This window comes from Podarcis vaucheri, assembly GCF_965113315.1.
Source record: "Podarcis vaucheri genome assembly, chromosome: 3".
NCBI classification, from domain to species: Eukaryota; Metazoa; Chordata; class Lepidosauria; order Squamata; family Lacertidae; genus Podarcis; species Podarcis vaucheri.
The window spans coordinates 34234491-34260752 of record NC_138761.1 but is presented as its reverse complement, the minus strand read 5'-3'; the positions used below and the strand labels follow the sequence as shown (position 1 = coordinate 34260752).

The following is a 26262-nucleotide window of genomic DNA, read 5'->3' as shown; positions in this document are numbered from 1 at the left end:
TAGCCATCATGTAGCCTTATCCTCCTTATCTTGGACATGTCTACATATCATTACTTTGTTCTAGGTATGCCAGTATTGTGTTCACACATTCTGAAACTATGTAGGAACTGAAGCACAACTTTCACCCCTCAGTTTGTGATTCTGTGAATTTTGAGATACCACTCCCCAGCCAAATAAGTACAAAAATGCACATGCTTGGGTAAAGTGTGCATAAAAATGCATGTAACAGTGAAAACAGCATTACAGCCTAGGACCCACGTACCTATGGGACCGCCTCTCCTGGTATGCCCCACGGAGGACCTTAAGGTCCACAAATGACAACACGTTGGAGGTCCCAAGTTGCAAGGTGGTTAGATTGGTCTCAACTAGGGCCAGGGGCTTTTCAATACTGGCCCCGACTTGGTGGAATGCTCTGTCACAAGAGACTAGGGCCCTGCGGGACTTGATATCTTTCCGCAGGGCCTGCAAGACAGAGCTGTTTCTGCCTGGCCTTTGGTTTGGATTCAGTCTGACCCTTATGTTTCCCTCCCCTTGTGGTTTTGATCTATGGGCTACTATTAAAATGAGGCTGCATTTTAAATTATATTTTAACCTGTATTTTAAATTGGTTGGGGTTTTTTCATTGTAATTTTACTGGTGTTAGCTGCCCTGAGCCCGGCTCTGGCCTGGGAGGGTGGGGTATAAATAAAATTTTATTATTTTATTATTATTTATTACATCAGGGGAAGATGATCTGCAAAAAAAAGAGTATTAGGCAAAAGTGTGTACAAGCGTGTGTATATTAGGAAATTTTACACTAAAATGCTGGTGAATTTCATGAGGACTTTAAAAAAGTGAACTGATGTGGAAATAGTGGAGATACGAATTTAAGATTGGAAATATGAAAAACAGAAATTGACACATTCTGTAATTTATTACCCGCCCTTCACCTTAAGGTCCCAGGTGACTCAATAAGGTAAACAACTCAACAACTTTTATGTCCGAATTTTTACTTCTTGAAATATGGCAACCCTATCAGTGAGAAAAGAAAGAGAAGTATGTTCATGTGTTGGATCATTAAAAACAATAATACTTCCACTGACTTGAAAACACACAAGATCAGGTCTTGTAATAACCAGCAAAGTCATGTTGATATTGGGTAGGCAGCTCAATTAATTAATGTGCTAAGAAATTAATTTTCACAGCCCGTGCCGTTGGCTTAATGTGTGTTAAATGTCTATGAGAAAGATTGGTTGCTATGAAAACTACAGGAATGGAAATAAGTAAAAGATTACCAGCCACGTTCTGCTTTTATTACATAAACTTTTGTGCTGCGAATAGTATCTGCTCAGGGGCAGAAGGTGTGCTTTTCGTGCAAAAGGTCCCGGGTTCAACCCCTGACATCTCCAGGTAGGGATGAGGAACCTCCCTGTCTGGAGCCATTGCTGGTCAGTGTAGATGTGGACTCCCCAACGTCACTGCAGTTCATTGTCCCTCCCCATGACCACCAGAAGCACAATGAAACTGAGATCCCGTACGTGATGACTTGGGTTGAAGCTCAATGGGGATGACTTCTGAGTATTTGTTTATGAAATCGAAACATTTCTAGCCTATCCTTCATCAGCAGATATCCTAGGACAGAGCAGGCCCATAGCCAGGGAGGGCTGGGAGGGGGCCCTATCCCACACACATTCTCTGCCCCTTAAAAGACATAATTCAATAATCAGGAAAGCCTTGGTTTCAAGGTCCTAGTGTCATGGTATTTTTTTCCTTCAGAGGCCAAGGAAGCCTCCAAGCAACCTACTTAAGCCCATCAGCACCATGCATTCTTAATATGGCTGTTTGCAGGAAACCATGAGGTCTGCAGACATGAAAAGCAATCAGGGAGAGATGGAGATGGAGAGAGAGAGAGAGATGCTTTTTATTTCATTTTTTGTCCACAGGCCAGAGGACAAGAGCCACAAGTTTTTTTTGAGGAGAACCAATTTCTCCCAATTTGGGGTGGGGGGCGGACTTGCAGGAGAAAGGAGCATCCTGGAGGCATCTGATAAAATGCATTGGAAATCCTCTAGGGCTAGGGTGGCTAGCGCTAAAAACTATGAATTTGTATTGATGGGAATTTAGATTTGTTTCACAACTAGAGGGAGGGAGTGAGTTAGGAGTTATGTTAATTACTTTGATTGATTGCTTTGCCAATGCTACTTTTTAGTTTATATGCAAATTATATCCAATCGCTTTAAGTCTAATCATATGTGTAAGTTGCTTCATTTTCAAATATTTTATTTTATGTCGTATTATAAATTCAATTTTCTATATATAAGTTCTATTACATTTATAACGCCATTTAACAATACTATTAAGCTTTGTACATTAATAAACTGAGAGATTCATTTCAATTACAATCAGGAATCTGTGGTTTTTATTGTGTAAGCTTTACTCCCTATTCCACTGAGCTACTACTGAGCAAAATCAAATATTGACTGGAATCCAATGGATGCTGGTGCATTGCCCAGTTTTTGGTATTGTATGCACTAATGTTGATTGGCTATCCAAACTAACACCAATTAGCTACCAGGTGGAGTTTGAGATAATGGTACTAAAAAAAAAGGTTTAGGACCCCTGGATGTTAACCAGTCAAAGGCAACTATGGCGTTGCAGCGCTCATCTCACTTTAGGCCGAGGGAGCCAGCGTTTGTCTACAAACAGCTTTCTGGGTCATGTGGCCAGCATGACTAAACAGCTTCAGGCACAACAGAACACTGTGACAGAAACCAGAGCACACGGAAACGCTGTTTACCTTCCCACTGCAGCAATACCTATTTATCTACTTGCACTGGTGTGCCTTCAAACTGCTAGGTTGACAGGAGCTGCAACAGAGCCATGGGAGCTCACCTTGTCATGCGGATTCAAACTGCTGACCAGCAAGCCCAAGAGGCTCAGTGGTTTAGACCACAGCGCCACCCACTCCCAGATATTGGTTCTAGTGTACACAGAACAGTCCTATCCAACTTGTAACCATGATACTCAAAAGATTGCTTCATCTTTTAAGTACCCAACTGATCGGGACGCGGGCGGCGCTGTGGGTTAAACGACAGAGCCTAGGACTTGCCAATCAGAAGGTCAGCGTTTCAAATCCCGCAACAGGGTGAGCTCCCGTTGTTCAGTCCCTGATCCTGCCAACCTAGCAGTTCGAAAGCACGTCAAAGTGCAAGTAGATAAATAGGTTCCACTCCGGCGGGAAAGTAAACGGCATTTCCGTGTGCTGCTCTGGTTCGTCGGAAGTGGCTTAATCATGATGGCCACATGACCCGGAAGCTGTACGCCGGCCCCCTCGGCCAATAAAGCGAGGTGAGCGCCGCAACCCCAGAGTCGGTCACAACTAGACCTAATGGTCTGGGGTCCCTTTACCTACCATCTTCTGCATTGGCAAATGCCTTGGAGTAGTACTCCAATATCTTCTTTTGGAGTGACGTAAGTTGGGTTTTCCGTTTACTGGGGAAACACTCACCCTTTGGAAAACCTTCCCATTATATATCAGACAGGTACTGCCTCTAGGGTCTTTCTAGGGTCTTTTGAAGACTTTCCTCTTTCAACAAATCATGTAAGAAGAATTTTTTTTTATTCCAGTCAGTATCTGCATTGGTGAAACCTTGTCTCCTTTCTTTTCACATGTACGGGAAGAAGATAACAATTCTCACCACCAACCATGGGCATAGCCAAGGGGGTCGGGGAGCAGCTGCCCCCCTAGATCAAGTAAAACAATAGAAATACTTACCTCACTGACCAATCACATCGGTTCTGCCCCCCCCCAAAAGTCCTGCCCGCCCTCAGCAAAAATCCTGGCTATGCCCATGCCACCAACTACTCAAATTTGTCTGTGGAGAGACTATATTAACCAGTAATGTCTTAAGAAAATGCTTGAAATTACACTACATAATGTCTTTCCTTGACTGGTCTTTTTGTGTAGCTCCATTTTGTCCCCACCTGGCTCTCTCATAGTACTGGAGGTAGGCTTAGGAAAAACTACGTAAAAGAAAAGGAGAGTATTGAAGTAAATCAGCAGAGACCCCCTTTGGGCGCCTTTTAATGGAAGGAGAAGATCACAACCCTTCCATCAATATAAATGCAGTTGCCCCACACATCTGGTTTGATCCTTCATTGCTACATTAAACATCTCCAAAGTATTCATCAGGGAATCTAAAAGACCATATTGGAGCCTTGGTCAGGACAGAGGCATTCAAAAATGGGAGGAGAACCTTTCCTCATAATCAGCACAGCATGCATTAAATTCCACACACAATCTGACCTGTCCCCATTTTGTTGTAGCCTCTGTTGGGCTGCTGGCCAATCCTGGTTGCTCGTAAAATCTGTGCCAGGTCATGCCAGCCTAACTTGGGCCAGGCTCTGCCTTGGCACTGCTAACTTTTCAGTTGGCCAAAGAACAGGCTTAGAACAGCTGTCTTTTCAAAAGAACTGTGGGAAATCTCCTCTGCAGAAAGTCCATCACGCTCTTTTATATTCCACCATCAATGCTCAGTGTTCTTTTGAAATGGTAGAAAACTGCTCCCCCCTCAATGCAACCAGAACACTTATCAGTTAAGGCAGGGGGTGGGGAACGTGTGGCCATCCAGAGTTGGACTTCAGCTGCCATCATGGAATTATAGATTTGTAGATGGGTGGCGCTGTGGGTTAAACCACAGAGCCTAGGACTTGCCAATCACAAGGTCAGTGGTTCGAATCCCCATGACGGGGTGAGCTCCCGTTTCTCAGTCCCTGCTCCTGCCAACCTAGTAGTTCGAAAGCACGCCAGTGTAAGTAGATAAATAGGTCCCGCTCTGGCGGGAAGGTAAACGGTGTTTCCGTGCACTGCTCTGGTTCGCCAGAAGTGGCTTAGTCATGCTGGCCACATGAGCCAGAAGCTGTACACCGGCTCCCTCGGCCAATAAAGCGAGATGAGCCCTGCAACCCCAGAGTCGGTCACGACTGGACCTAATGGTCAGGGGTCCCTCTACCTTTACCTTTAAGGGATCCTGAGGGTCAAATAATCCAACCCCTGAAATGCTGGAATCACAGCTGAAGACAGACAGACCTCCAATGAAGGAGAGTCCACCATCTTCCAGTGAAGAAGTGTCCACCCAGACAGCTTGGCCCATGACCAGGGATGATGGGAAAGACCACAGCTCCTTGCATTAAGTCCTCCCTACAAAATGGTTGTCCTACAGTCAAGCCATACCCCTATTCAAAGGCATCATGCAATGAGTTTGGGGTGTCTGCTAATCCTGCCTCCTGTCTCTTGGCACCTCCGCCTTTGGTGCTCTAGAGAACAAAGGTCCTCTGTTGGGAGCTCACTGTACTTGTCTAGCTTCCCTGCCCCATTTGGAACCCCAGTTGTGAAAGGTTTGAAATTGCCCAAGGAGCCTATATGAGTCTCACAGGCTTCCTATTGGCAGACTTTCTCTTCCAATCGAGGAGAATGACATGGCCAGGCATTCCGGAAGCGATGGAGGGGATGTGAAGAGCTTCTCTCTCTACCTCCACATGATTATTATTGTGTAAGGGCTTCGATGCATGAACAGGGCTCATGGAAAACTCGTTGTGCCAACCACTGGCTTTCTGATCTGGAGGACAGGACATGGTCGCCTTGTTCCATAGGGCAGGGCCTCATGCACTTGGCTGGCTTTTATGTGCCTGGAATTGCCTTCCTCCCCAGCTTGCCAAGACAATAGGAGCTGACACTGGTATTTTATGAGATGATAGTCACTACACTGGCCTAAGGCAGCACTGAGCAACAAAAGCTTTGGAACGTTAAGGGAGCAGGAGATGTTTCTCTTCCTGCCTGAGGGCATCTGCAGCAACTTCAAGCTCCTATCCCTGCTGGAAGTGAAGGTGGAAGGGCTGGAGGCATCCTATGCTCCAGCTTATCAGGGTAGGGATGAGAGGTCTATAGAACAGAGGCTAGAAGCAGTCCTGGAAGGGCTGTGGCTCAGTGAGAGAGCATGAGTTTTACATGTAAAAGGTCTGAGGTCCAATCCCTGGCATGAGAGCCAATGTAGCGGGCTTAGAGTGTCAAACTAGGACATGGGAGACCAGAGTTCCAATTCCCCCTTGTCCATGAAGCTCAGTGGGTGACCTTGGGCCAGTCACTGCCTTGCAGAGTTGTTGTAAGTATTAATTGAGGAGTAGGGAGAACCATGCAGTAAACCTTGAGCTCCATGGAGAAAAAAAGGTAGAATCAGTCCGTCAGTCAGTCAATCTCTCAGAAGGGGTGGGAGAGATCCCTATCTGAAACTTGGAAAGCTAAGTACAGGTCAATTTTAGACAATACTGAGCTAGATGGAACAATGGCTTGACCTGATATATAAGGTAGCTTCCTAGGTTCCTAGGAGGTTTCTAAACTCATCAAACTCAAGTTCCATATGGGATCCAGTGATGCAGCCCAAAGAAATCCTCCAGACTACAAGACTCTGGATTGGAAAGTAAAGCACAAGTCATGCTTCCCTTGCTTTTTCATCAAAAGCCAGGAGGATGTTAGTAGTGAACAGCTGGCTACTCAGATGCTGTTGTAGAAAAAGGTTTGGTTTACTGGATCATGGCCTACACTACTTAAAGGAAGGACCCCCTAGCAGAAAATGCACTGCACCACACAAATTCTGGGAAGGACCGCTATGAATTCTCAAAGATTCAGTTCAGAAACAACACTCCTTTAAGACCCTTTAAGACGCATCCTTAAAAACAGCTAAATAATTGGGGTTAAGAGACAGTACGAAGAGAAGACTCCCTGGAAAAGGCCCTGATGTTGGGAAAGATGGAGGGCAGAAGGAGAAGGGGACGACAGAGGACGAGATGGTTGGACAGTGTTCTCAAAGCTACCAGCATGAGTTGAACAAACTGCATGGGGCAGTGGAAGACAGGAGTGCCTGGCGTGCTCTGGTCCATGGGGTCACGAAGAGTCGGACACGACTAAACGACTAAACAACAATAACAACAAGAGACAGTACAAAAACAAAGTATAGGTCAAAAAACAAACAAACAGGCAGATACGTTTTCATCTAGCTGGAAAAGCTGACCAGCCTATAGCGTGTCCTATATTGGCAAATTGTAGAGTGGGAGGGGGCAATGTTAAGAAAATGAGCCAGAAGATTCCGTGGAACCTCCTCCTTGCCGGTGAAATTTCAGGTGCCCTTAGGCGAGCATCCTTCCAGCTTCCTCCTGCTTTTGGGGTCGCAGGCAGCAATCAGTTTCTGGTAGTGAGCACGAAAAGCCCTTTTCAGCTTTCAAAGACCTCTATGAACATTTATCTGCCAGGCACTCTTTAACATTGACAATTCCTCTTTTATCTTAAGTAGAGCTAACACAATAACTACAGGACATGGCAAGCACATTTCTTCCTTTAGATTCACTTTTTAAAAATTCCACAGCAAAGCAATTCTCCCTTAGCAAATATTTGCAAAATTAAAAGGGTCCTTATTTTGTTCTGTTTTTCCTCAGTCCCTGCACCTTCAGCTTAGGAACCCAGAAAGGTGTACACTGAGCCACACAACTGAGTCCACCTGGTTCAGTATTATCTACAGTTGTACCTTGGATCCCGAACGCCTTTGTACTCAGACATTTTGGCTCCCGAACGCTGCAAACCCGGAAGTGACTGTTCCAGTTTGCAAACATTTTTGGAACCCGAGTGTCCAATGCAGCTTACACAGCTTCCAATTGGCTGTGCGAGCAACCCTGCCTCTTGAGCTATGGTCTACTGCTTTGGGGCCCTTTGGGCCAAAAAAGCAGCATAGAATCAAAATGTTCTATTGTTATTGACCACTATCATATCATTATCATTATCATTATTATCATCATCACCACCACCACCCTCAAGAGCCTCTGCACCTCATCCACAGAATGAAAGGACAACTTGTTGGTTTTTAAATAGGGGCTTCATAACACTAACAAAATACAGCTCCCAGAATTCCTTGGGGGAAGCCATGACTGTTTGAAGTATCATAGTTCAGTGTGAATGTGGCCCAGGACTGAAGGAGACATCTGGCCTGGACTGCGGCATGCATATCTCTAAAAACCAACTAACAAGCCCGTCCAGGTACCAGTCATGTGTATTACCCATTCACATAGGTCCACAGAACGTGCATGCAGATGCCTGTCCACTAATGTCCACCAAACTGTGGTTCATCAGGGGATCGGTGGGCTTTTATAAAAAAAATTCCTTCCCTGCCTGTTGACCAACCACCTCACTCTGAAAGCAAGAGACCAGCGTGGGAGGGGGTCTGGCCAAACAGCTATAAATATGACCTCATTGCCTATGAACCTGACATGGTCTAACCTTAGACGTGGTCTAAATCCACAGGCATCAGAAGTGCTGCCGCCCACGAGGGCAAGCTCAGTTTGTGGCCTCTGTCCCATTTTTCTTTTTTTCTTTTCCGCTAACGCACAACCACCAGTAACAACCTCAGCCTAGGCTCCGGGAATTGGATTTGTCAGCTCAACGCTGCCTGCAGAGCCAACTGCGTGCATTCCTAACAAATTAATCTGGGAATTTACTTGTAATTAATCCGGCATATCATTATTTCCTCCATGTAATTTAGTTGCTAATTTTGCTGTGTTTTGTTTTCCCCCGCAACTGAGAAGGAAGCAAAACTCCCCGTGAATATACAGAATACACTGTCTTTCGGTCCTTCAGGCAGTCAGAGCAGAAGTCAGGATTTCTGGGTTCCATTGCAGCATTGCAGGAGCCAGGGTGGCAGAGTGATTAGTGTGTCAAACTACAACCTGGGAGACCGGGGTTTGAATCCCCAAGCAGCCATGAAGCTCAACGGGTGACCTTGGGCCAGTCACGGTCTCTCAACCAAACCTACCTCCAACAGGAGGAGGAGAACCATGCAATAAATGTAAATGTAATAAACGGCGAGGGGTGGGGGTGGAAAAAAGGGAAAAATAGATACAGGATTTTATGCTCCTAATGAGATTTCAGAACACATCCCCATGTCATAGTGCTGAGTGACATTATCTGTAATGTGTGAACTTTGACGTGCCATCCTTATAGGCACATTTATTTTCAAGGTTTCTGCAAACACTTCTCTGCATGCTCACTACTTAGGCAGATAAATGCTGAGCAGGTGTTGACACGAATGACCTAAATATGATGCCGGGGGAGGGGTATTTTCCCCAGCACAGAGCGTGTAATGTGTGAACAAGGCCTTAGGCCAGCAAGCCATTGCTTGCTTTTCAGAGGTGCAGAGAAAATCCCCGCTCTCTGTGTCAACGATAGCTGCAGACACTTTGAGAAACGCTAATCTTCCTTAGCCCTGGTGAACCTCCAGCTCCTTCCAGCTCCTAAAATAGTGAGTGTTTCCGAAGGGGAGGGGGGAGTGTTTCAAAGTATGTAATGCTCACAAAGTGCTTTGAAATCAGCAGATGAAAGCTAAAGCAGAACATTACAGGGGAGCCCAGTTGATCTGGCTCACCCAAAAAAAAAGAGAGACTTGTTATATGGTTGCAGTCCCTCATAAGCTATCCAGCAGACAGGATTAATTTGACTTCATGCTAATCCCTTGAAGGCTAACTGGCTCACCTGATTACGTGCAGGCGCCGCACGAGGAGACGGCCACGCCGTTCCAGTAGGCTCATTTCGTGACAGGTCTCAAAGGCTTCATTCCCTCAACCCACCCTTCCAAAATATGCCAACACTGGACCACATGCCCCATATTCGATCTGTTGTGGCTGCAGCAATAATGGTCTGGACAACAGAATTGGGTAAGCTAGGGAATTTATTCTGTAAACAACTGGCCTAAGCCAATCTTAGAACGCTGAGTGGAGAAGGAGGCAGAGCAGATTTTATGGTGCAGCCATATTAAGCTAAACACTACAAGACATTTCAAGCAACTGAATCCTACGTTTTCCTTCCGTTTGTACATAATACGTTCTCCTGTTAGCAAACAGGTCCCAATAGTGCCCCAAAAGAAAGGGAATTGGTCAAACATTTTTTAAAAAGAAAAATAAAATAACGTGACATGTAAATCCACATTTGCATCCAGGAATTAAGCGAGGTCCACATCAGGTGCATAGCTGTCAACCGTCCCTTATTTGGCGGGAAACTCCCTTATCCTAGTGCCGTGTCCCGCTGCTGTCCCTTAATGATGATGTCCCTTAAATTTCCCAGGTTTCAAAGGAAGCAGCTCCTCTCCCTCCCTCCCTGCCAGCCAGGGAGGAGGGAGGCTCCAACTGTGTTGCTTGGCTGAGTTGCTCACCCAATAAGGAGTTTAAGAGCGACTGGGGGTGGAGCTTGCATGCCTTGTGCCAACCAAATCGGCCGCGTTGTCTGGGGACTCGCCTTTGCTCAGCGCTTCCCAGCGGAGAGGTGATGGTGGTTTTTCTTGCTGCATCCCCTTTGCCAGGTTGCTGCGCTGTGGGAACCACCGCTTGAGGCTTCATTTGGCTGCTGGCTGGGCTTTCTGCCTTCTGAGGGGCGCAGAAGTTGAACATACCTTTGCCCAGAAAATCCCTTATTTTGGCTGCTGAGCCCTTATTTTCGAGGCTGCTGGTCCCTTATTTTCAAATCTGTAAGTTGACAGCTATAATCAGGTGGCTGGAAGTGCAGAAGAGTTCTGTGAGCCATGGAAAAATATGGGCATTCATAGAATTGTCAAGATGGAAGAGTCACCTAGTCCAACCCCCTGCAATGTTTAACTCTTAGGGGAACAGAGTAAGCTGACTTATACCAAGTCATATCCTTGGTTTATCCAGCTCAATATTGTTTAAACTGGCTGTTTACAGCAGCTTCCCAAGGTTTCAGGCAAACCTCTCCATCCTACCTGGAGAGGCCAGGAACTGAACCTGAGACTTTCTTCATGCAAAGCACTGAGCTACTGCCTTTCCCCATGGCAAGGCTCACACACAGAAATAAATTCCTCCTGCAGTCAGCATCTGAATCTAGGTAGTCGTCTTGCTTGACAATTTCATATCTGCATGCAATTGACTGGGATCCCTAGGTGGGAAAGTCTCATCCATACACACAGCAGCCACCCAAGACCTGCTGCCCCCTAGAAGCTGCTCTTGACATTACAGAGCAGCACCCGGCAAGGGTAATGGAAACCTCCTGAGCGGAAGGCAAGATCTGGAAGGAAAGAGGGCAAGTGGGTGGAGGTGGGGAAGAGAAAACAGGTGAGTGAAACCGAAAAGAGCAAAGCAGCGAAGATGGCGGATTAGGTAATTGGAAGAGAGACAGAAGGAGAGATTAAAGAAAGGCCTGGAGATTAGATTAAGAGAAGGGAAGAGGTGAGCCTGGGATAAAAACCAAGCACGCAACCTTTGCTAACCTTGCTCTCCAGAAAGGCAAAGCAGAATTCATAAAGACCACAATCCTGTTCAACTACACAGCCTCTCCTGCAGCTCAGGAATGGTGAAGAGCAGGCATGAGCACACTGGCCTTGCCTTTACCCCGGGTTCTTCATCTCTAATTCCATTGCCTTACACCTGTTGCGCTGTGGTTTAAACCACTGAGCCTCTTGGGCTTCCCGATCAAAAGGTCGGCAGTTCGAATCCCCACAACGGGGTAAGCTCCCGTTGCTCGGTCCCAGCTCCTGCCAACCTAGCAGTTCGAAAGCATGCCAAAAAATGCAAGTAGATAAATAGGTACTGCTCTGGCGGGAAGGGAAATGCCGTTTCCGTGCGCTGCTCTGGTTTCGGTGTTCCGTTGTGCCAGAAGCGGCTTAGTCATGCTGGCCACATGACCCAAAAAGCCTGGGGCTTGCAAATCGGAAGGTTGGTGGTTCGAATCCCCTTGACGGGGTGAGCTCGGTCCCAGCTCCTGCCAACCTAGCAGCTCAAAAACACATCAAAGTGCAAGTAGAGAAATAGGTACCGCTTGAGCGGGAAGGTAAACAGCGTTTCCATGTGCTGCTCTGGTTCACCAGAAGCCGCTTAGTCATGCTGGCCACAGGACCCAGAAGCTATCTGCGGACAAACGCCAGCTCCCTCAGCCTGTAAAGTGAGATGACCACCGCAACCCCAGAGTCATCCACGACTGGACTTAAATGTCAGGGGTCCTTTACCTTTACCTTTTTTCCACCTGTTGGGAGTTGAACTTGTGAGGCAGGGTGGATTTCTTTATTCAGGTAGGCCTCCCTTCTGCAACCCTATCCCTTCCAGATGTGTTGGGCTACAATGCCTATCAGCCCAGGCAAACCTGGCCAACGGTCAAGGATAATGGAAGTTGCAGTCCAAAATATCTTGAGGGCACCAGGTCGGGGAAGGCTGGTGTATGCTCTCCACGCAATGTTGAAATGCACATGGAGCCCAACCAAGCAGCGAAGGAGCTGTTTTGCAGCGAAAACAAAGAGCTTTGTGGCTCCTTAAAAGAGTAAGAAATTTATTATGGCATATTTTTCAGCATTCAACAATTCCTCCTACTCTTCTCCCTCTGCCCTCTGCCCTCTCCTGGGTGTCCCACCACCAATCCCCAGGCTCAAGGCCTTCCTCATCTGGGGGTTCCCCCCTGGTGCCACCCACCACTCCTCTTCATCCAGCCAGCCCCTGACAACAAGGGCCAGTGGTCCCTGCTTAGCTAAGCTCTGGATGCTGTTTTTCTCAGCAAATGCTCAGAGTCATTAAAAGCCCTGCCCTGCCATTGGCTCCACCTGCTTGCAACATTTGAAGGCCTCGCCACCTTTTCCGCAGTCACATGCTCCTGCATGGCAATGGAGGAGGAGAGGCTGCAGGGGAATCACCCACAAGCTCAATGGATAGCAGAGTCACCTTCTCAGGCTGGGACAGTGAGTGGGATGACTGGGAGAGGCGCATTCTCTGAATCAAAAGTCCTCCTCTGGGTCAACACTGGGAGGCAGAGGACACGGCATGCAGATCCCCACTCTCGCTCTCATCTCATGGGACTTGAGATGGAAGAAGATTCATGTAAGAACCAATTGCAGTAGCAATACTTGCTCTCCATTTCTAGGAGTTGAGGCCAGATAGAACAACATTGGTTGTGCTTATAAGAAAACCCTTTGGCTTGTGTGAAGACTTACTCAAGCTGAATTGATTCCTGGATAATACCAAAATATGTTTCGTATGAGTAAGTAATAATAATAAAATGGGGGGTATTCTGGTTTTTATTATGTATTTTGTCTTTTTTAACTTGTATTCTTATGTTGTGAACCGCTCTGAGATCTACAGATAAAGGGCAGTATACAAATTTAATAAATAATAATAATAAGATTTATCATTGATGTTACAACCTTTTCCCAGATGGGTGGGGTATAAATAAATTATTATTATTATTATTATTATTATTATTATTATTATTATTATTATTATTATTATTTCTCTGCACTGTGTCTACCATGCTAAATAAAGGCCAGAAAAACCATGTTAGCCAGTTACCTTTTGAATGGCCAGCCTGTCTGACCAATACTTCAAACACCTATTGCCAAACTGTGTCTTAAGCCAAACCTAATTTCTTGCAGCTTTATGAATCATAATATACCAATAGAAATCTGACCGGGATCCTCCAACAAGAATTCACTGGAATGAAATCATAGTTCCGTTGAGTCATAATGCTCACCATGATTCGGCATACTGAGCTATGGTGCAAGAAGCCTTGGGCTCACGCACTCTCCCCATCCCCTCCTCAGCATGGCCATGAGGAGCTCACATGCTTTTGTTTCTGTTTTCAATTAACCACTACATTTGAACCCTACACTGTGGCACTGGTCAACTCTGGTTTATTGAAACAAGCTGGTTATAGAAACCACAGCAAATAATAATGACGACTTAACTACAGTTTGTCATGGCATGGCGTAATGCTAAACTGCAGTTACCGTGAAAAGTGAAACTCCTTCCAAATTCCTTCTTGTGGGCCCAGGGAAGGAAGAGAGGGATGAGGGGAGCCTCATTCACAAAAGACAGGGTGAGGGAGCCTGGTAACCTCCGATTGCTGCTATACTCCAGCTCCCACCCGCCCCAGCCAACATAGCCAATGGTAAGGGAGGAGGGGAGCTGCAGTTTCAGCAGCTTCTGGAAGATCACAGATTCCCCACCCCTGCACCAGACCATAGTTTAGTGTTACGTCCAAACTAGGCCAGATTCTCTACTGTCAAAAGAAGCACATAATTCAGATTGATTGCTGGAAGTTTCCAAAGCCAAGAATCAAACAAGTTTTCAAAAAAACAAAACAAGGCTAGGAATATAGATTCTATTGATCTCAGGGGGGATGAAACTGTTTGGATGGAAAATTCTGGAGAGACGAAAGAGAAGCTATTTTAAGGATGCTGATTGACGGAGTTGACAGCAACATGGCCTATGTATCTTATACGAATAAGGCTTGATCTCCCATCTCTTGGCGAAAGAGCTCGTTGATTTGACGGACTGCTGAACCAGGCCTGTAATGAGTTCGGCAGGAAGAAGGAGATCAGGGGGAAACTAAATCTCTAACTGTTCGGTGGATGTTCTAAAGGACTGTAAAATGAAGAATCAATTCTACAGCAAGTGCTAAAGGGGAAAGGTTCATCTGAAGGAGAATTCAGTATATCATGCTCCCCCCCCCACCCATGAGTTTTATTTTGTAATTTCGAAGAGTGCATATCCCTATTTACACAGAGGGATTGTTATGGTGCTAAAGGCAATTTCATCCAATGCCTTCTTTGCTTCTATTTTCTTTAAGGGCATTAAATTCCACACATTTATCGAGAAATACATGGTTTTTCAAAGCCTTAAAAATAGCCATGTTTGCATTAGCTGACCAATTAGAACAACACAGGTTTGCAACCTATGAAATTCCTGGGATTATTCATAAAACAAGTAACCTGTATATATCATATCACTCCTTTATGGGATGTGGGAAAGATTTTAACATAAAGCAAAATTATGAGCTATAGTTAAAATTCTGAAGTCCAATGTACTGAATGGAGTGGCCATTGCAATTAGACTGGAGATTGAAATAGAAAAAAACCTGAAAACAATTCAAGATCTTATTCTTCTCCAAAGCAAGAAGATAACCAAGAAGAATCTTTGCGGTGACTTAGTGCTCTGGTGTGCACTATGTATGCCTTTCCTTGACTCAACTCACACCCACTTTGTCAGAAGAATAAAGAAAATATCAGTGGGGAGAACTAGGTCAGGTAAAAAGTGAGCCAAGGAACTGATTCAGTCTACTTGTTCATGTGTGTTCCTCATTCCTGAGGCTAAAACCATAAATTATGTTAACTGCACATAAGCAGTTAAGTTAAATAGCCACTGATTCACTGAGCAGAATCAGCATCACAACAAACAGGGCTAAGGGATTAACTCTTCCCTCCACTACTGGTTTTACAGAACTTTATTTTAACTACCCTGGGAGGTACTTGTTAAGGAGATACTTTTCTGTGGCTTCATCCCACAAGATTCCTGTGATTTTTTAAAAACCTGTAACCTCAGGAGGAGGGGAGGTCTGGCAGAAGGCTGTGTCCCAAAGAGGTGGGGCAGTTCTTTAAACCCACCTCATAATCCAGGACTGGGCAGGACACACCCAGATCACAGGCCAGTTTCCCAGACTGTTCTTTCCCTCCGGACCTGCCAAACCTATGATCTCAAGCAGCAATAACTAGGGCAGTGCAAGCAATGTCCCAACACGGGGTACAAGATCATGACAGGGCCGGGGGGAGAGACACTGACTGCTGCTGTTAAACAAAAATTGCATTTTTCATTGTGTAATATATGCATTTTCAGAGTTTATGTATATTATGAACATCATCATCATCATCATCATCATCATCATATTTATACCACACCCATCTGGCTGGGTTTCCATCTGGCTGGGCGGCTTCCAACAGAATATTAAAATACAATAGTCTATTAAACATTTATTAAAAACAGCCTATAAAAAAAAAGAAAAACTGCCCTAGAACCATAACCGCCCCTTACCCCCAATGACTCGGGCCATTGAGAATTTACACCCACCGCTATCTGCACGAACTTTTCTGGCATTCTGTCCCTCCGTCACACCAAAGTGTGACCAGATGCTGAAATCAGCTTGTATAGGTTGGGGGTTTTTCTCCCCTCTCTCCCTAGAGACAAGACAGACTCCTGAGAGAAGCCTTGCTTCTTTAAATAGTAACATGAAAGAATCCCTGAGTGTGTGGTGTATTGCCTAACTGGAAGAAAGGTGGGAAGGAGGTGCAGGTAAGTTGGCCGCAGCTCGAATTAGCGTAAAGGCGGGACCGACCGCTCTGACTCATTCAAAAGCCCAACCTTATTCCCCCCTCAAGCACACAAAAAAACCCATGAGTGGCATTAAGCATGTTCATTCATGGGTTTGGCACAAATGCAAAGCAGCACAAAACTTCCAAGCTTCAGGGATGAAAACGCTTTGAAGTCTTGTCAGCAAACCCTCTCCCACACCAGGCATGTCCTTCTTTGACCACAGACGGGCTGTCAATTAACTGACTCTAGCCAGAACGGAGAGGGCTGCATCTCTCAGAGCGTCTAAGTGCTTCTCTCCAAACTGAAAAGCTGAATTTTTGCTCCGGGGAAGGGGAGGAAGTTTTGTCAGAAGCGCTGAGGCAATTTGAGAGTCATTTGCTTGCTTGAGCGTTTTTCCATGTTTTCCAATCAGCTGGATCCAAATATTTCTGTACCTAAGCAATACATTTCAGCTTTAACCCTCAAACCTACTGTGACAGCCAAGACAGCCAGTTATCAACTTGACAGACACATCATCAACTTGCCCTCGCAGTCCCCCTGTTTAATCAATTTGGTGGAAATTTTAAGGGCAACATAATATTAGACCTTAAACTTGTCCCTAATGTGTTTTAGCGGCAGAAATTGGAAAATTACAGAATTGCAGCCAACTGAAATTCATTTGGGGCAATAACATCAAATATGGCACAAACTATGTTAGTTATAGAGCATGACAAGCCAGTCTTCTGTGTGACGCCAAAAAAATGCAAATGTAAAAATGCAAGATGGCTGCCAAAATCACTACATCTCACTCTGAAACTGAAAAATATTTAAAATTTTGTTGTTGTGAGGAGCTTCCTTGCACACCATACCTGAGCTATACATGGTGCTTTGAAATCCCAACTTTGTGACTTCAAAGCACATTCTGACATCAGGCAATTAACAGCCTAGATCTGATAAGGATCAAAAAGGTTCCCCACCCCTGGTATAGAGGATTAAAGCGTAAGTTATTGAAACATTAGCACACTTGAATAAACACATTCTGATACTTATGCATCATTTTAAAATGGATTACACATGTCATGTGACAGTCAGATAAAGGTATGGTTGTAATGTTAAACCACTGCTGAGCACCCTGTATGAGCTTAACCTCCCCCACCCCCCAACATATACCCCTCCTCTGCTGCATGGTCAGGAGATATTTATAAATTTTTGCTTTTCGTTAACCATATCTTCCTTTGTCATCCACGCCATGAACCATAATTTAACATGAATGACGGTTGATCTCAAAGCAAGCCTAGTTCAAACCATGCATTGCTGAAACCAACCAACGTTAGGGTTGAACCAATTTTACTGACCCAGACAGCACAGGAAACTATGGTTAACTAAAATGTAAAGCTTCTGAACGTCTCCTCTTAGCCACAGAGGGGAAGAGAGGGGAACTGGGACACAAGATCCCAGGAAGGGGCTGGACTCATTCACAAAGTGCTGAAGTTTAAATCATGGGTAGGTTGTTAAAATCCAACTTGCATCAACCACTGTTTGAGTGTTACATCCAAACATGGCCATTGTTTCATCCAATCACGCTAAAAGATAAAAAGCAATGTAAAGTGTGAAAACATTTCTTTTTAAATACATAGGTGTGTGGGTGGGTGTGGGTGTATTATTTCCAATACCAAACTGTAACAATTAAAAAAAACAATTAGAGGAAATTGGCAAGAAGTAGTGAGTGATCTAACAGAAATGTGGCATTCATTATGGTGATGTCAACTCCAGCTTGTTCTGAAATTAACAGTTCTATGGCAAAGTTTACGCCAGGAAAGAGTTGGTATGAGCTGTCTTGTTTACCACCCTTGACATTAGGGTCGAAGCTGAAAGCGTATCTTTTAGGTGCAGATTCAGATTTGGATTCAGCAGGGCTCCAAATTTGGGAAATCTCCCCCATTGCATGTTATGCTGGTTCATTGCAAAAACAGGAAGGCATTATCATGAAAAGACAGGTCTTATATGCATTGTTGTGATTTAAAGGCAGCCTTAAGATTTAAGCGCCCGTGTTGTTGCTTTTTTCGTGAAGACAGACAGAATTCAAGCCGTTTGACATTTGCTCAAGGAAAGAGGAAGAGCAAAGGAAAAGGAACTGTGATGCCTCCTGCAGGGGACAAGGAGGAAAGATTTTGCAGTGCTCTGCTGCTTCCTCCCCAGGACATTCCCAGACGTTGACATTAGTGGAAATCCTGATTAAGACACTGCCCATCAGTTTTATTATTACTCATTTAGACTGCACCAAAGGCACAGAAATTCAGAGCTTTCCGTTCACTAACTGATTTTTTTTATTTTTAAATCAAGCTGTAAGTTAATGTAAGAATACAGCACAGAAAAATTGTCCACTGCTGTGAATCCATACTGGGCAATCATTAACCTTAGAACTGAACAAATGGGGTAACCTTTGGCAGACAGCACACACAAAAAAGCCATTTTTGCACCATGAAAAGTTATTAGAACAAGTGCCATTTGCAGACTTTTTCATTTTAAAAAGGGAGAGGGAATGACAAACAAAGATGATATAAAGGAAATTTATCCCCATCTCAGGGCAGTTCGGGCAGATACACTCATCACTTGATGGCTGCCAACATCCATTGATGGCTTCCATGTACAAATGTGCCAACACAGACACTGCAGATAAAACTTCTATATCATCCTATGCCACCACAATGCTATTCAACAGACTCTGTTCACGCATTCTGTTAACCCTTATCAACCATGCGACAATCAAACAAAGAAAAATCAAGTGCTGTACACACATGTATGAGCCCATCCTCAGAATAGTGCTTTATTTGTCACCTGCAAATGTAGGTCTGATGAAGGATGGGAAAACCTTGCACCATCACAACTTGGATTGTGAGGCCACAGGCTGTCTGCATTTTGCTTGGCATAAAGGTAGCGTAACTGTACAGCAGGTGTCAACAACCTGCAACCTTCCAGATAGAGCTGGACTACATGCTGGCTGGGGCTGATAGGAACTGGAGTCCAACAGTATCTCTGGGCCACAAGTTCTCCATCTGTACTGGGCCAACTCTTCACATGCAGCTTATGAGTTGAAACTGCACTCCACATGCATGATCAATAAAATCATGATCAATAAATACGTCGCAGATATGAACACAACAGCCAGAAGAATCTTAGTGAGTTCTAGCCATCACAGAAACAGAGAAAAGTTTGCTTAAGTTCCATATGCTAGTAAGAATACTTTACATATGAGAAGTGCTTCAAATTATGCGAATGACATAGAAAGAATGCAGAAATGTCTTCAGTGCAGACTGTCTAGCCCTATCTAGGCTGATATCGATCAGGAGTAACTTAATTAAACGGGTTTGCACTACAGAGTAAAAGTCCCAGAAGAGATACATTAAAGATAAGAACCCATGAGAGTGTGCATAGGATTTGAACACTTATCAGTAAACATGTACATGACCAAGCTGTGAAGCATTTTTTAAGGTAACAGTGTTTTCTTATGAGAATCCAAAAAAAAAAAAAAAGTATTTGTATCTCATGTTATGCGAATGCTGTCAATGTGGAACTGAAAATGGAAGTGAAACACTTTTATACCGAACATACTACAGTTTGGAATACATCCCTTGTAAACATTTTTGCTGCAGGAAAGAAAATGGTAGAGCGATTATTTTAATATCAAACGCGCACTCTTGCCAGTCTGAGTTTTAAATTCAAATTACAGATCTGGGAAATTCATTTAACCATCCAAGACAGCAATAGGTGCTATTAAACTGGAGCGTTTTCAACGCATTAAGACCGTTTTCACAAATGGCCCTAACAATTGTGTTCCCGCTGTTCCCACTTCTGCAAATTTGAATGTAAAATCAACATTGCTTAAACGTTCATTTGGTTTAAAAACTGGCTCTCCGCCTTTCTCCTGTCCCGAAGTATCAGAGTTTACAAGCGACTCCATTCCACACTCAAAAGGCTTTAGCATCATTTGCTGGGGGGGGGGAGTTGAGAGGAAGGGCAGAATACAATCCCCCCTGCATATCCACTCCAAACAAGTGCTGCGCTTCAAGGGGCAGGACGCATCATTCTTGGATGAGGTTTCTGGCTTCCACCCAGCCTAAAGGCTCCTTATCTCCTCCTTTCCTGATGCCAGATGCATAACTCGGGGTCCAATTTGGAGCGGAGTGCCTGCCTTGGGTTGCTGGCTTCAATCTTTGCTCAGCCCAAGCGAGCCAAGAAACCAAACCGGATAGTCTTTATGCATAAGGCTACATTTAGATTTGTGAGTTGGCAAAAGAAAAAAAGAAAACAGGTGGAATTCATGTTCCACTTTCCATGTCCTTGAACCTAAACATTTTTTAAAAAAAAATCGCCACCGTTTCTAGAGGTGTGATGGAGAGGATGGCAGTAACAGTCGCCTAGAGTAAGTCATCAGCGGCCGCTTTGTGAAGAAGTGCCTCGCCTGCCTCCCTCCCTCCCTCCGTTCAGTCTTTTTACACTTGGCTTAGAGAGCCCTCTTCCTCTTTCATTGGGAAGCCCAGAAAGGAGGCGCGCTTCGCTCGTGGAAACTGTTGCAAAGAAGTTGGAACCCAAGCTCGACTCGAGCAAGACAGGTGTCTGTCACCACGTGGACTTTGCAAGGCTGAGGCGCTCAGGACCGAAACAACTTGGCCGCTTTCCAATGCATATGGAGTGTGTGTGAGAGAGAGAGAGAGCGTGAGAATGCGCGCCTGTGTGTGTGTGTGTGTGTGTGTGTGTGTGTAGGCGCGTGTACATGCATGTTTCATTCGCTCCCGGCCAGCTTCCAAAACGCCTGGCACTGCACACAAATAAAGACACTTCAAACCCAGCCATGTCTCTATTTCCCACTCCGTCCAATAACAAACAGACTCGCGCGCCCCCTCCGCCGCTTCCCCTCGAAGAAGTCACAGAGAGAGAGAAGCGCCAACTTACCTTCGGCGTCTGCCCTTCGGCTCCCACCACTTCCAACTTCTTCCTGGTCCCGAAGAAGAGCAGCAGAGCCGCGATCCACAAGATCCCCAAGACAGACAGAGCCAGCCTCCGGCTCAGCCGTCGCATGGTTAGCAGAAGGAAGAAGAGGAGGAGGAGGAGGAGGGGACGCCGCGTGGGGAAAGTCCTCTCCGTCTTTTCCGCGAGGCAGCCGGGCGGCGGGGAGAGGGTGGAGCCGGCCGGCACCCTGCCTCCCACTACGGGCTGGATGAGTCCCCGCGAACCCCCGCTAGGGGCATGGCGAACGAGCCCGCCTCCAGCAGGAGGAGGCGAAGGGAGTCCCGGGCCGTCTTCCCTGCATGGGGCGAGGAGGAGGAGGAGGAAGCCGGCGTGGGAGGGGCCGGGGGTGGAGAAACAGGCAGCGGGGGGTCCTCCTCCTCCTCCTGATCGCGACGCGCCGGGAAGCGGCGGCGGGCGCTCCTGGGTGCCCCTGCGTCGTGGCTCTCCAAGGCAGGGCGTCCTTCCCCGCCTGGATCCGCCGGAGACGAGCGGGGACGAGGAGGCGCCCGCTTGACGCCGACTCCTAAGCCGATCCAGCTCTTCGCCTTCCCGCTGCCTCCCGATCGGCCCCCGCCCTGGGGAATAGGAGGGGCGCCCCCCGAAAAAGCAACCTCCCGCAGAGACGCCCCTGCGGACGCGCAGGCAGCGCGCTCGGCGCCCTCCCGGGTCAAGCCTGCCCGCCAGCCGCTTGGAAGCCGCTTTGGAGACGTCGCTCCCGCTGCCACGGCGCTCGCTCTGCTCGGCGGCTCCCTGCGAGGCCGAGATCGCCGCGGCTCCGCGAAGGCTCCGGCGGGGATCGGAGGCAAGCGAGGGGCGGGAGCGCGGCGGCGGCGGCGCCCCGGAGTGCCGGGCGCCCAGCTGGCTCCGGGCCGCGGGCGGAGTTGGCGGCTGGCGGAGCCGAAGGCGAGCGCGGCCCGACGGCGCGGGGAGGGAGGCGCCGCACGCAGCAACTTTGGAGCGTTTCGGAGTTGGTTGGGCGAGGACTGGCCGGGCTCGCCTTGGCGGGATGGGGCAAGTCCTGAGGCTGCAGCGGCCCCTACACAACCCTTAGTCCCATATAGCACTTCTTTTTCAAAACGCAATGCCAATTTGTATTAATTTTGTAAAAGGCAAGGCTGCAAAGCGTAAATAGCAAACGCACGAGAGAGAGCCCTGGAATCGCAGCAAAGGTAAGTACAAAATAAAGGAGGTATAAAACAAAGCGGGCTGCTCAGTCTGATTATTTGGTGACTCTTCACAGGTTACGTATAGCATGCAGCATAGAGTTCCCAAGATACTGGTCCCTCTTTGTACTGCAAAGAATTCCCTAAACTTGGAGAGGACTGAAGTCTAAAGCTTTTTGTTAGCATGTTGATTAAGGAATTCACTTGTTCAGTCTTGGGCACACTGTTACTTGACGATTCAGTGAAACTTACTTCCACGTAAACATACTAGGGTAAGCATGTTCCGGTCGCCCTGTTTCATTTCCTTTTATTTTTCCTCCCACTTTCATTTTTGGTTTCCACAGCTATCCTTTGCAACTGATTTGAACATTGGCCAGGATCATAAGGTAAAGGTACCCCTGCGCGTACGGGCCAGTCGTGTCCGACTCTGGGGTTGCGCGCCCATCTCGCTTAAGAGGCCGGGGGCCAGCGCTGTCCAAAGACACTTCCGGGTCATGTGGCCAGCGTGACAAGCTGCATCTGGCGAGCCAGCGCAGCACACGGAAATGCCGTTTACCTTCCCGCTAGTAAGCAGTCCCTATTTATCTACTTGCACCCGGGGGTGCTTTCGAACTGCTAGGTTGGCAGGCGCTGGGACTGAGCAACGGGAGCGCACCCCGCCGCGGGGATTCGAACCGCCGACCTGACGATCGGCAAGTCCTAGGTGCTGAGGTTTTACCCACAGCGCCACCCGCGTCCCTAGCGCCACCCGCGTCCCTGGCCAGGATCATACATCCTATTAAAAACAAAAGCCTATTCTGTTGCTTGCCCTGCATTCACAGTATTCACAGGTGTGCAGAAACATCCCGCCTTTTGCTTCTCACATGTACATCATGGCCTCCTCCCCCACAGGTAAAGGCTGCATGGAAAATGCACACAGAATCTCCCTAGGTTTCTCATGATTGAGGTGGCCTAGCATAAAACAGGAAGATGGCAGGAGCCCAGGTTTTGCAGTGTGCTTCCCGTAAGCGTATCCATGCTGCTTCTTTCTGCGATATTCTCCTCTTGCTATGATCCCTGGGGCACTTGGGCGGGATCACATAAAGAGGTTGATTGCGTGGGCAAACCAGTCCTGAGAGAGCGCTGTCAGGAAGAATGTAATGAGCCTGCAGCACTCTGCTTTGACGGAGCTCAGCAGTTTGTCTGCAGTTCTTCTACAAGCCCTGTGGCAAGTAAGTCCAGGAAAATGACCAGCAAGCAGATTTGTATTGCCTCCCCCTTCCTACACATAACAGGCAGCCTGACCTGAACCACATCTACTCAATCTACTACGTCTACTACTGTTTAATTCAATTGGGCTTATTTAAAAACCAAAACAAAAACGGGGTTAGGATTCCAACCAAAGTCATTTGTGGTGCATCCACAATCTGAAAAGTGGTGGGAGGAGGAATCTTCCAGTTTGGAGGCAAAATTCTTACTTTACAAGCCTAAACATAAATATATTTGCAGAGCAATAAAGTTTCTCTCCATCTCAGTTAATAAAGTTGCCACAAACCCCAAGTAGAATAGAATGATATTATACTGACATCACATAATGTCTGCAGAGATGATTGATTCTTGGGAGTCTTAACTGCTTGTCGTTTTATGGTCAGGAGAGAAACATTTTCCCAGAACAACTTAACTGGCAACAAGGAAGAAAATTCATTTTTCCCCGCAGCAAAGGATGACTTTACTTACTTCCAGACGGGTCTGTTTTTACTAGCCTTGCCCAATGTCCTAAAAGCCTCACTTGCACCTCCACGTATTGCCTCTTAGTCTTTGATGTCAAGCATGCAAACATATATGTCAGGAAGATTTGAAGGTGGAAGCTCCTCTCAGGGCTAGATTTGCTGCTTCCACCCAGCCTTGCAATTCCATAAGCAGATAAAATGTTGGTTAAACCATTCAGCATTAAAGAACACAAATTTTGCAATTATGTGTAAAGTGAGGGCAGTGTGTCTGTGTGTCTCTTTCCATTAAACATTTATCCAGCGTTTTCCCAGCTGTCCATGTGTCCTTTTTAAAAAATACACCTGCCTTTTCTATCCCAGCAAAGGATGCTATCAAAAATTCTGTGCTATGCTTGCAACCCAAATTAGTACAATTTGAAGAATGGAGACTGTATATGCTTTATGAATCCTCAACTCGGCTCATAGGTGAGCTCTGGAAATAGATGCAGTGTGCTTCCTAGAAAGGCCCCATGGGACGAATTGCCTCATGACAACTTCCTCTGGACTTTCCTTGAAGTGCAAGAATCTGGGAAGGTGGACACCTGAGAACTTGAGGTCAGATCATTCGCTCTTTTTGTTTTCAAGGGAAGTCCTTCATTTATCAAAGGAATCTCCACCCACTGATTTCATCCAGAGTCAAAGTGCAGGTTCCATAGGCCAGTGTTTCCCAACCTTTTTTGGGCAAAGGCACACTTGTTTCATGAAAAAAATCTTGAGGCACACCACCATTACAGCCCCATGACGTCAGCGCGCAGCGTCACGCCGGGAGGGACATGAATTGCTAGCAAATTACATAATCACCTCCTTGAGGGCTGGCTCATCTTCTCCGAAGGCAGAACCCCATTAATTAACAGCACAGACTCACACCATAGCCAAGACGAGGGGGGGAGGAAACCTCAGTCATGCACAGTCATGCACATGTGGGGGCTAAATGAGGACGAAGACCGGGCAGAGAGCAGGGTTCAAATCACCCCACCTGGCCAGGACAATCCCTGGGTGCTCCCTTGGGCCACTCGCCTGACCCACCACGCAGGGCTGTTGTTGCGAGGATAACACGGGGAGAACCACGCGCGCCCCCGGGAGCTCCTTGGAGGAGAAAGCGGGTGATGAATGCAATGCACGAAATATATGAGAGGCGACCAGGTTTTGCAGGTGAGGGGCCCCCGCCAGCCTCCGCTTCCAACACCCGGCGCAACGACGCCGAAGTTTCCCCCCAGGCTCGGCTCGGGGAGCACCGCTGCTCCCCCCAGCTCCCCTTCGCCCTCCCGGCTCTCTCTGCCGCCCACTGGGGACCCCCCTCACCTGCCAAGTCCGGAGCGCCGGTGGAAGTTGCATGCATGCATGCAGGGCGCCGCGTTGCCATTGCATTGCACTGCACTCCATGCAACGCCTGCACGCATGCATTGCCTTGCACGCCCGCCAAGGGGTCTCCCCGCGGTCCGATGCGTCCCCTCCGGCGCGGATGCAGCATTGCAAAAATAAAAAACCCCCGACGCAGCCCTACCTGGGGGGCAGCCTCTGCCTCCGCCGCTCCGCGGGGATCCCCGGGCTCCATCCAGCCGCCCGATCTCCGTGGGGGCGCAGGCAGGCTGCGCGGGGTCTGCGCGGAAGAGCCCCTGCCCGCCCGCCCGCCGCCGCCGCGCTCATTCCATGGCCGGGAGAAGAGCTCTTCAAACAAAACGCCCGGCCCGCCAGGCCACGCTGGGAAACGTAGTTCGCGCACCCCGCACGGGCGCGGAGCCCAAGGGCGAGGGGACTACGGATCCCGGCAGCCCCCGCGCCGGGGACGGAGGGGGAGAGGCCGGGTGCAGGGATGGAGGGACGGGTGGGCGAGCAAGTGAGTGAGTGGCAGCCGCCAAGCCTTGGCCGAGAGCCAGGAAGGGCCTCCCCGGAGGAGGAGGAGGGAGGCGCAGAGCGGGAGGGAGGGAGGGAACCCCAGGGGTCATCTAGTGACGGCGCCCCAATCGAAAATTTGACTTTTTAAAAAAAATCTTTTGAATTTTTTAATTTTTCCCGCGGCACACCAGGCAACATCTCGCGGCACACTAGTGTGCCGCGGAACAGTGGTTGGGAAACACTGCCATAGGCATGCATGGGACAAGGCGACCTTTCAAGTAAACTGGTGCCAAGTTTTCAGCAGAAAGGTTAACTGCTTGGAGAGCCAGTGCATGACATACAGGAGTGGTTGGTGCCCATTGGGGTGGAAAGGG

General features: G+C 47.2%; 1 protein-coding gene across 1 annotated transcript in view; it reads right to left on the bottom strand.

The window, feature by feature from the left end:
* The window catches only part of GALNT14 (polypeptide N-acetylgalactosaminyltransferase 14), a 237656-nt gene extending 215856 nt beyond the window's left edge, over window positions 1–21800 (bottom strand). The window contains exon 1 of the mRNA XM_082214849.1: window positions 21085–21800. Within this exon, the coding sequence (XP_082070975.1) occupies window positions 21085–21210 (126 nt within the window). The 5' untranslated portion in view covers window positions 21211–21800. The remainder of the gene's footprint in view (window positions 1–21084) is intronic.
* Between the last annotated feature and the right edge of the window lie 4462 nt (window positions 21801–26262).